Below are 11323 nucleotides of genomic sequence, written 5' to 3' on the forward strand. Positions count from 1 at the left end.
TCTTGCATGACAGTGTTCTTGGAAATCATGTAAACAAACCATAAGGGAGGATAGGGTAGAGAGGGTTTGGGGATTTAGGGTTTGGGGCGGCGGGGGTGTTCAGGTAGAGAGGGTTTGGGGAGTTAGGGTTCGAGACGGCGGGCGTTTGGGGAGAGAGGGAAGGTAGGGTAAAAGGTTTTTTTAAAAAAAGAATATATATATATATATATATATAGTTAAGGGTAAAATAGTAATTATAGATCCCGTCTGAATTGGATTGGTTCCAAACGAATCGGATTTCGGTTCGGTGCTATCCGATTTAACTTTGACCCGACCCTGACCAAATTAACGGTCGGATCTGCCTGATCCTGCTCGAACCTAACCAATCCAGGCCGTTGGTTCGGCTCAAATCGGGTCGGACCTGGTCGGATCCAGCGGATCGGGTCAGGTTTGCCCAGCTCTACATCCACTCCAAGTGTGCCCCTGCATTCTATATGCCACCCCACTCGAACCCAGTATGAAAATACCCATGCATTATTGGACCATCCTTATTCCCAGGACAAATGATCTTCTTTGTGTGGCCCACTTTTTGCACAGCTCGGATATTCTAGAACTCAAGCTGTGATCAGTCTAATCGACTCACTACGTGAGTTATACATACAACTCGTTAGGTGGTTCATACATACCCCGAATGCCAACATGGCATACTGGTCCAAAAATCAGGTGGACCCACTTATTTCCTGGACCGTACAAGTATGTTTGCTTACGAGCCATGATCCAGAGCCAGTTGTCCTTTACTCATTATCATGAGAATTTATATGCGAATCCCAAAGGGGCCCACCTCTGCTCACTTCATACCACTGCAGATGGCCACAAAATTGTCCCGATCGGATGATCAGACCCTTCAAATAAGGGCCTCCAAAATGGACGATGGAACTACTTTTACTCTTGAGAACTGATCAGTGATCACACGCAGGCAACGGTACCAGTACTTGTGGGACCAGGCAATCTTTCCTGCCAACATGCTGCTTGCGTATCACATCGGTGTGAAAAATGGTAGGCCCCACCACGAATATCACCCTTATATAAAAATCAGGTCGATCTGCTAGATGGACCGCACCTCTATCTTGAGTTAGACAATGGATTATCCATTGATTCGAACAGTGTGGCCCACCTGATTAGTAGAATGGCTGAATTTTGTTCCAAGTGATCTTTACAGCAGGGCCTGCTTTTTCCATGGTACTGATGCCCTACACAAATGGCAGTAAGTGGGTATGGTACCCACTCGCAATGGAAACTCCCAACTCATGACTTCTGTGTTGAAACTCTTGTAAATCGATGAGAACCATAAAGGAAGGACCATTGCAGCATTCTTGGACCCTTTCTTTACGAACTCAAGGTTGTTTCGCAGCAAGATTTGGTATAACTTGAAATCTAAAACATAATTATGATGGAATCTAAGTAAATTAAAATTCTAAATTATATTTAACTTGATGAAATCTGATAGAATAGAAGTGTTTTATTTGGCAAAATGGAACGAAGTAATCACTTTCCAAGCATTCATTGCATTCTATGAATTCTCATGCATGGCCCACCGTGATCTTTTAGGTGAAATCCACTCCGACCATTAGGTGTGTCGCTTCATTTTAACTTTATTATCCAAAATCAGCCTAATCCAAACTATTTCCTTTCATGTGGCCCACTTGTATAATTAAATTACATGTCCTAAGGCTTAAATTTTCACTTGACGTCTAACGATTTAACTGAATTTCATATAATTATCATTGCGGGCCCAATAAAGGATGGCATCCCTCTTCTAACTATTTTCCTTCATATGAATTACTTGAATTATAGATTAAGTTGATTTTTTAGCCTCACTATTAAAATGGAGAGACACAAACAGTGATCTAGTTATATTTCACTTAAACATCATGTTACAGCTCACTAATTATTGAAGTGTATTTGGCCAATTTTAATGTAAAAGTGGACTCACGTCAACCAAGCTAAAACATTTTCACATGTAGCCCTCCGCGATGTTTATGTGAAATCTAGCACCATTACAATCACTAGGTGCATGACTCCATTTTATTAGTAGTGCCCAAATATCAGTCCAGTCTGTAATTTAAGTAGACCAATGTGATTAGAAATAGTACACGAGACAACTTTTACCCTCTCAATTCTTTCCCTTTGTGTGGCCCACCTGATGAATCAGGTGGTGGGCCTTTTTTTAAGAAACAATGGGAATCGAATGCCTACCATTAAAAACTTCCCAGGGCCCTTAAAAGTTTTGGATCAAACTGATATTTGTGTTTTCCCCTTATCCATGCCTGTTTGACCCTATGAATGGGTTAGATGATGGAAAAACGTCAATGTGAGCCCAGTGAAGAAAATCACTTTCAATGGGGACGAATTAAGGCTACTGTTTCCTTTTGTGTGGGCCATTTAAGCATCAGATCTGACTTATTTTTTTCTTAATGCTCCAAAATGTTCTAATAAAATAGATGGACGGTGTGGATATATCATATACATTACGATGGGGTCCACATATTTAAGTCAATGCTTTTGTTTCAATTTTGTGGAATTACTCTCAGTCCAGTCTGTAATTTAAGTAGACCAATGTGATTAGAAATAGTACACGAGACAACTTTTACCCTCTCAATTCTTTCCCTTTGTGTGGCCCACCTGATGAATCAGGTGGTGGGCCTTTTTTTTCCCAAGCCTAAATTGTAAATTAACATTTAATGGTTAGTGTGGATTTCATATAATCATCATGTGAGCCTTGAAAAAATTAAGGGTGAGCGTCCCTTTCCCAACTAATTACTTTTAGTATGGCACACTTAAATCAAGGACCAAGCTGAGTTTTAAACCCTATAATGAAGATTGAGGCACACCAAGTAATTAGAATGTATTTCACTTAAATAATATGGTGGGACCCACTAATTTTTGAATCAAGATGGAGAAGCTTACTGATGTCATCACATGGAATCAACGCATGGAATTTATCCATTCCTCCACCTAGCTAGTAATTTAAAAATGGGTGAATAAAACTTTTTTGGGATTCCCAGCCATTATGGAATCCATGTTGGTGTGACTAACCAATCATGGTTATTTATGGGTCACGTCCAAAGTATGGTGGACCCACGTATGGAATTGATCATAGGTGGCCCACTTGGGCTCACGTAATGATCATGCGTATATTCAATGTGGACCACTGGTCCTTTTACAGCTAACAATTTTCTCATCCAGATGTGGTCCATCATATGAACGGATCTAGCTATTTTTTAGGCTGGGGTATGTTCAGGCAAAGGCCCACCTGATGAATGGCCAGGTCTCAGAAACGTGTGCCATTTTGACACGTTTTGGCCAGGCCCTTCTCTCTCTCTCTCTCTCTCTCTCTCTCTCTCTCTCTCTCTCCCGTTACAAGGGTTGAGAAAACAGGAAGTGGATTGCGTCCTGGAATCCACCGTGATGTATGGATTTTATCCACGCCGTTCATCCATTTTTCCAGATCATTTTAGGCTACTAAACCAAAAATGAGGTAGATCTAATTCTCAAGTGAACCACACAGTGGGAATTTAACTCCCACCATTAAAAACTTCTTGGGAGCCGCAGAAGTTTCGGATCAAGCTGATTTTTGTGTTATCCATTCATCCAGGTCTATATTACCTTATGAAAAGGTTGGATGGAAAATAAACAACACGGTAGCCCTTAGGAAGGTTTCAACGGCGAGTGTCATTATCACCGTTGCTTCCTGTGTTGTGGTCAACTTGAGCTTTTGATCTGCTTCGGTTTTTGTCTCATATTTAAAAATGGTCTGAAAAGATGGATGAACGGAGTGGATAAAACATATACATCAAAGTGGGTCCCACATAGCCCCTTCCTGGATGGATTATCATCGAGGCCGGGGCAGAACGCAATTCGCTTCGAGAAAAGAAGCCCTAGACATTAGTACTCCGCCAGCATATAAAAGCAGACGGCGGTAGAAAAAACGGATAAAACGACTTGGACTTGACTGTAGCAGAGGCAAGTGAGAGATGAATCTCTATGTAAAATTCGCAGAAAGATTGCATCCTTCCTTTGCGATTACACCCTCTCTCAGAGGTGCTCTTTAGAAAAATAGTCAGTTCTCTCTCTCTCTCTCTCTCTCTCTCTCTCTCTCTCTCTGCTTCAAAACCCATTTTTCATGCTATTCTTTTTTTGAATTTCAGGGCTGCCCAAGTTGGGATTTTTTTGGTCTTTTGACCGAAAGAAGGGATTCGGAGGGATTTCTTATAGGCAAATGGCGTGGAATTTGAAGAGCTGCGATTCAGGTGTCGAGATTAAGGCAGGGGCTGTTCTTCCTGCGACAGAAATTCACGTCGAAGAAGCAATTACTGCAGTCAAAGCTGGGAAAGTTATTGCGGTGCCAACGGATACCCTCTATGGATTCGCTTGTGATGCCTGGTATTGAAAGCTTATACTTATATTGAAAAGTTCCTATGAATCATGGCTTCCTTTCTTTCTTTGGTGGAAATTTAACCTAAAAGAAAAAGGAAAAAAAAATAAAATCTAATCTTCTTCTCCGGCATGGGAAATCGGTTTCAAGGGGAGGGGGACGAAATGACAGAAATACCCTTTTAGATTATCCCCCTTGAGAAATCTAGACTGGCTGGAGTAGTATCTTTGTGAAGAGCGATTCGAAGCAGTGATTTGGAAATCGCTGATTCCTTTGAAAGACCTGCAGAGATGACTCAATTGAGATTTTGGTCATGTTAGTGGTGGTAACTTGGTTTTTGCGAAGAGAGAGGTATTATACAATGCTCAGCTGAAAATTGTGCAGTACCTCGTGGGCTTTCAGTTTCTAGAAGTAGGGCTTATGGTTCAGTTATCCAAGCCATTGATATCATGGGGCCCCACTATGGATGGTCCACATCAAAAATCCAAATCCTTTAATAGGTGCCCCAACTAATAGACGGTTAGAAAGAAAATATAGCAGCAGTTAATGTTCGAACAAGAGAAGGCCAATAATATTGTATATCTAGGGTAATCCAATCTGAATGTTTTTGGTGCTGAGTCCATCCAAGGCGACCCTCATCATATCAATGGTTTGCATCACTAGACCATGGGACCCACTTGTGCAAAGTGAGAACCTGAGCATGCTTTACAAATTTTCGGCCCAAGTATTATACACTACATCTTTGTGAAACCACGAAAGAAAAAAGAAAAAAATCGTTATAAAAAAGACCCCCCTAGAAGGAAAAGAACAATCAAGAACACAAAAACTTCAAACTTTCAATTCATTCCTTGAAAATCTGTCTCTGTTTAGTGCTTGCTTGGAAAACAAAATTGTTATTATACCATTGGTATGGTATACTTGAAAAGGTCGATTGAGTACTCAACTGAGTCATTAGCTCAGAACTTGGTTCCTCATCGAGTCTGAGTTGACTTTTGAGTTTTATAAACTTGGTCTTAGTGTGCCATTTGAACACAGAAGACCTATAAACTAGCCTGGTCCTGCAGTCTTTGGTGGACTGCTAAAGTAGATTTGTAGTCCACTAGTTGGGCCATGCATATGGATGATCAGATTCGTAACCATTCAAGAGGTAGGTACCATCATGAATAGGCCATGGGTAAAGTATGAGTTGCCAAAAAATATCCGAGCCATTTGATCTATTGGCAGTTGAAATCCTAGAATAGTCAGTGGTTTACATCCAAGTCATTTATGAATGGTTTTGATCATCTGTACAGAAGAAGGGATATGTCCATGGCATGCCCTACCTTTTGACGTGGGTCTTACATGGATCACTGAGCCAGCTTACAGAAGTAATTTCAATTCTGTAGTCTGAGGACTACCTGCCTTTTTTCCTACCTAAGATACATTCTCCCTTTTACAAGTATCTCCCTTGTAGATGTTGCGGCTCGATGAGTCATCAGAAACTACAAACTGCAATGGCCTCTTTGTGAATATAGGGGACTTATCACACAAAAAGGAAGGAGACTCCATATCTAAAATTTGTATTGTCCTGGAATGAAACCCAATAGAAAGAAAACGCTTGGCTTGAAGAATTCAATAATGTTGGGACACCCCATATTCGTCTCAAGTAGATACTGCAGTGCCTCTGAAACTATGCATTTGTATTAACTAATATTGAATCTAGAGTAATTTGAGATATTAATTTCAAAAGCCCCCATCTTTTCTAGGATTCGTAGAAGAAACCTTGATTAAAGTTTGAATTCATAGCAATGATGATACCGATGATATCTGATGTTTTGATGCTATACTTGTGACCTGATACTGTTTCTCATACCCCATTCTACATTCCCAAGCATTATACTGCAGAGAATGGATAACCTGCCTCTGGAGGTGTGGCATTTTCGTGCCTCCAGATTGTGTACCACATGTAGCAAATGTATCTGATGATCTGGACTAGAAATCCTGTGGAATCAGCCTTAGATTGACCATTAACCAAATTTTTATTTAATCAGGCTATCTTAACCATCTAATAAATGGACCTTTTGTCACTTAATAGGAGCAGTTGCTAGTATTTATCTTTTAGTGTTCATTTGTTGGCCACCAAGTAATGGACCAGAACTATGTAAACACTACAAATTTTGGACCATAGTCCAATCAGTATTGGAAACACTAAATGGATGGTTTCAACCAGATCCATGTATTTAGAATGACATGGATGCAAGAAAAATGCCTACTCTCTATATTGCAGCAACCTAGCATGTAGCCATCATTCGAATCATAATCATTGCTTTGATTTCTTAAAAATTTGACCTTTGTAAATGTTGCTAGAATGAGCAAATGTCCTTGTTGCACTCCTCTAGAAGGCAAATGTAAGCGTATACATTGGATTTTGTAGTATGTGTGATCATTTTCTAATTGGTCCGAGGTGCTCAGGATACACTGAGACGCTGTCATTCCCTTATCTCCGACCATCCATGGATAGTGCGAGATTGGGATACACTGACTTTTTTTATTCTTGCTGGTGCAGTCTTTTTCTCATTCCAAATATATTGTGATACTGTCATGTTGTGCAACCAATTTATTTTTCTTTGCCAACTGCAAGGCTGTTTTTGAAGTAGAATAATCATTTCTGATTGCTGATAATGTCCAAAAACCTGACTTCGGTAGGGCCTTAATCTGAGTCATAGCTGAAACTCAGTTGCTTGCTTGTTTGATTTATTTTTTTTCAATAAACCAAGCGCCTGCATCCCAATTGAGTTGAGTCAACACAGTGAATTTTTCAAGTACTAAATCAAGTTTTCAGTTACTGATTACACTACACAGCTTCCCGTTACACCTCCATTGCAGTAACCGTTGATTTAAGCAGTAACCATAGTTTGCAGAGTCAGCTTCTCTGAGGCTGTAGACTGTAGCTATCAAACAAGAAAGATGCAGTGCTCCCAGAACACTGTAGTTTATATTGATACTAGTTGCATGGGTTCACTTGGACTGTCCAGTTAATTGATGTGAACTGTCCATTAAGTGTAGAACGCTTTTCATGGGATGCAAAGCAAAAATTGAACTGATTGGGTAATCCAGTCCATCCTTGATTTGGCCTTATTTTCTATAGCCATCCTTTTATAAGTCATGGATGGGATGGATGTGATGGCCTAACAAAAGTGATTCTTCACAAGTAATCCATTGATCAAATCAGTGTGATGCTTGCATGGTAGCCCATGAAATGTGCATTGGACATGATCAACAGCCTGGATCAATGAATTCAACTAAGTGTCCCAATGCAACTAGGAGCACTATAACCTATAGTGCTTTGAGAGCAATGGAGCATCTCTCATCAAATAAATCTGACGTGATTTCGCAATGGATATTCAAACCCACCATGCACTACCCTTCTGTAAAATATAACCGACTGCTTATGATTTGTGAATATGCATTCTTGCAGCTCTACAGAAGCAGTTCATAGAATTTACGAGATCAAGGGACGTAAACAGACGAGCCCTCTGGCAATTTGTGTTGCCGATGTATCGGACATAAAGCGTTTTGCTTTAACAGATGGTTTGCCTCATGGTTTACTTGATAATCTCCTTCCAGGACCTGTCACTGTTGTGCTGAAGCGAGGTTCACTTTGTACCACTTAGTACCCCTTGCTTCCCGCACTATAAAAACTTAAACTATAGTACGTGTTCACGCCTGTGCTGTTGTTATTCACCTTATAGCTTTTGAACTTTGAATTTCTTTCAGGAGAGTCAAGCATCCTCGAGAAGTCTCTTAACCCAGGTTTGGATAGCATAGGTGTCCGAGTGCCTGACTCCAACTTTATAAGAATAATTGCACGTGGCTCTGGAAGTGCATTGGCCCTTACAAGTGCCAACCTAAGCGGGCAACCTAGCAGCGTCAGTGTCAAGGATTTTGAGAACCTTTGGCTGCATTGTGCATATGTTTACGATGGCGGGTTGCTTCCTTCGGGGCGTGCTGGATCAACAGTTGTAGACCTCACAGAGCAAGGAAAATACAAGATCCTTAGACCTGGAAGGTAAGAAACCAACTTAGTTTGCTATTCCTTGGAGGGAAGTAACCTTCCATTCTATCATCTTGAGAGTATACTTGTTCTTTGGCTTTATGTGTATCTAGGGGTGCAACTCAGTCACATTGGGTCAGGTTGAGGGTCAACCCAAGCCCAACCCATCTCAAGAAGACCCAAACTGCAACCGGACCTGACCTGACCCGACCCTAGGTGCCCAACTGAAGTCCTCTATGCTCAACCCAACCCAAACCAACCCGAATACGTGATTATTCCCAACCCAACCTAATCCAACCCGAATTTGTTCAACCTGAACCCAACACAAATTCAAATCAAGCTGGCACTTTCCAAACCAAACCCAACTGAAGGACCTTGACAACCTGACCCAACCTGAACTTGGGTTGGTTCAATCGGTTTTGGGTTGACCCAAACCCAAGTTACAGTCCTATATTGTATCTCTCTACATCCAACTCAGCAGCGAGGAGAAACGAGAATGGGGAATGTGGCCCCAAATCACATATGAGATAAGAAGGGTTCCCTCCTTATCTCACTTGTGATTTGGGCTAAAGAAAGGGAGAAAAAAATCCCCCACAATTTGGGTTCTGCTTCCTGAATCCCAACGAATCCTGATGGTGTGCCCAGGCTCATCATAAAGCAAAAGGAGTTCATTTTGCCTGTGTTGTGACTCAGTATCCCAAACATGTGTTGCCCCATGGGGTCAACATGCAGAGCTGGTCTGGTAATTGGGACCTTGCATCTTCTTGGTGCTACTATAACTACACTATTGTCCAATAATCACGCTTCAAGGATGATCCTGACCTTTTAATCGTTGGAGTTGAATGTGAGCCACTGAAAGCTTTCTTGTGGATGCTCTGCATTCGTTTTCACAGTGACAGTCAGAATCATCCATTCATCATGAGTTTCGTATGGTGGCCCATATTGCATAGCCTTTAGAACATGGATATTTGGGCTCTTCAGACCATCTCAGCATGTGGGACCCAATGGGGCAACACATGCTGATGATGCTGAGCCGCTACATGAACAAACAAGTGGTAGGTTCAAGGTATTCTTACTTAGGAGCTAAGTTAGTGTGAGTATTTACAACATGGACCCAAGGCTCAATGGAAATGGATGTGCCGAACTTGTATTACAAAATATGAATCATTGATCCTATGCCAACACTCTGTACACAGGTGTCTTTTCCATTCAAATCCTTATTTGGTAAGTGTGTTTATAAATTATTATTTTTTGAAAGACTCTCTGCCTCACACACAGAGTGGTTTGATTTGGGCTTGCTTCACCCCAATATCCACCCAAATTGCGATTGGGCATATCCAAATGAACCCTTGGGGCCAGTTCGGCTGCACTTAAAAAATGAGTTCATCTCATTTTAGTTGATTGTAATAATGAATTAGAGATCATGATTGTTGGTTATCATGATCATTTGTTTTCCTTACCAAAAAGAAATAATTACGATTAAATAAAATGAGATGATTTCATTTTTATGTGGCACCCAAGCAGGCCCAAAATAGTTTTAGAAACCTGTTGGATGCTTATTACATGGTTTTTGATGAGGTGCGAATGACAATGTCTTTGTTTCACAGTGCATTAGAAGAAACCACATCCATCCTTGAGAGATTCAACTTAGCAAAAGCTCCTTGAGATATGGGGTGTATTGCCTTTTTGGTTGGGCAGCAAAGAAGAAAAGAAAAAGAATTGTGTTGCGCCAGATAGGACCGAACCGACTTAAAGCTTCTGCTTTCTACTTTGGAAACATCCACTCTATCCTCCCAAGTTACAGGTGATTCTTTTCAAAAACAATTTCACTGCAAAATACCAGTTGTTCGGTTTTCACTGGTTACAAATTTCATTATTTTGTGATATAAATGGTGTTTCTAAAGAAATGCAAATTCCTTTGCTAGTAAAAATATTCATATTATCTATTGTAATGCCACTCCTAAGATTGAGTTTGGATGCACAAGTGAATCAGATTGCAACATTTCAGACTATTCAAGAGGAAATATATTTACATCCAATCATGTGTATGGTCTAGATTGTTGTGGACCATTGACTAATGGTCTGAATCAATCTACACAGGTCCCACGTTCTACCTAATAACCCAGGAATGCGAGTCTATGGGCCAGTGATTGATTGGGGGAATTCCACCTTTAGGAACATATTAGAGATGCAATTTAGTTTTTTTTTCTTTTTTTCCTTTGGGCAGGTGTTTATATGTCAAAAGCCCTATAAAATATCTACCCCACTCCAAAAATTAGTCGGGCTCGTTCCTTGGTTAGTCCGTCCACAGGCATTATTTTTCAGTCCAATTTTCACATATGCATGTGGCCCAGCAGAAGAGTGAACTGGCCTGATTGACACCACCTTGAGTCCAATTTCACGTGTTCCGAAAATAGAGGGCCCCGGTCTCATGCGAGCGGGTCCTACTAAAGGTAATGGTCCCAGGTGTGATGTGTGTGGCCCACTTTTAGCCATGCACAGGAGTAGGTGGGGGTAACCACTGGTTTAGGGTGTTTCCTTGATTTTGATAATGGGCCCATCTTGGTTCAGCTTGGCTTGCCACTGCATATTGTTCTGGGGTGAGTGAATCCACCATCCTTTTGGTGGGCCCACGGTAGAAACCTCATGAGTTGGCCAATCTGGGCTGTTGGATCTGGCTGAGTTAGTGAAAATTAAAAGACCCGGTTCATGTACATGGCGTGGTTTAAAGTGAACAGTCCCTTTAAACCATGCTCGGTCTCAAAATCTAGGGTAGTTCATTAATCAGGTGGGCCATCTATCCATTTTACCGATTCACAGGAAAGTATATGTTGAAGTTCCACCTCTGATTTTGTGAGTTGAATCGGGCTATATAC

The 11323-nt window shown here is 41.0% G+C and overlaps 1 protein-coding gene across 2 annotated transcripts; it reads left to right on the forward strand.

The window, feature by feature from the left end:
- Positions 1-3940: 3940 nt before the first annotated feature.
- Positions 3941-10459, forward strand: LOC131240325 (uncharacterized). 2 transcript variants are annotated; one of them, XM_058238457.1, is made up of 5 exons: positions 3941-4080; positions 4188-4422; positions 7872-8047; positions 8171-8462; positions 10055-10459. In XM_058238457.1, the coding sequence occupies exons 1-5, from the start codon at positions 4014-4016 to the stop codon at positions 10110-10112; spliced, it is 828 nt and encodes a 275-aa protein (XP_058094440.1). In that variant the 5' UTR covers positions 3941-4013; the 3' UTR covers positions 10113-10459. The 2 variants fall into 2 exon arrangements, with proteins under 2 accessions (XP_058094440.1, XP_058094442.1); XM_058238459.1 differs by having other exon boundaries at positions 3943-4098.
- The last annotated feature ends 864 nt before the right edge of the window (positions 10460-11323 follow it).

Source organism: Magnolia sinica, chromosome 3 (genome assembly GCF_029962835.1).
Source record: "Magnolia sinica isolate HGM2019 chromosome 3, MsV1, whole genome shotgun sequence".
Lineage (NCBI taxonomy): Eukaryota > Viridiplantae > Streptophyta > Magnoliopsida > Magnoliales > Magnoliaceae > Magnolia > Magnolia sinica.

Coding starts and splice junctions, on each gene's coding strand:
- LOC131240325 (XM_058238457.1), top strand. CDS start 4,014: ATGAATCTCTATGTAAAATTCGCAGAAAGATTGCATCCTTCCTTTGCG. Junction 4,081..4,187: donor GATTACACCCTCTCTCAGAG/GTGCTCTTTAGA, acceptor TTTGAATTTCAG/GGCTGCCCAAGTTGGGATTT. Junction 8,463..10,054: donor AAGATCCTTAGACCTGGAAG/GTAAGAAACCAA, acceptor TTTGTTTCACAG/TGCATTAGAAGAAACCACAT.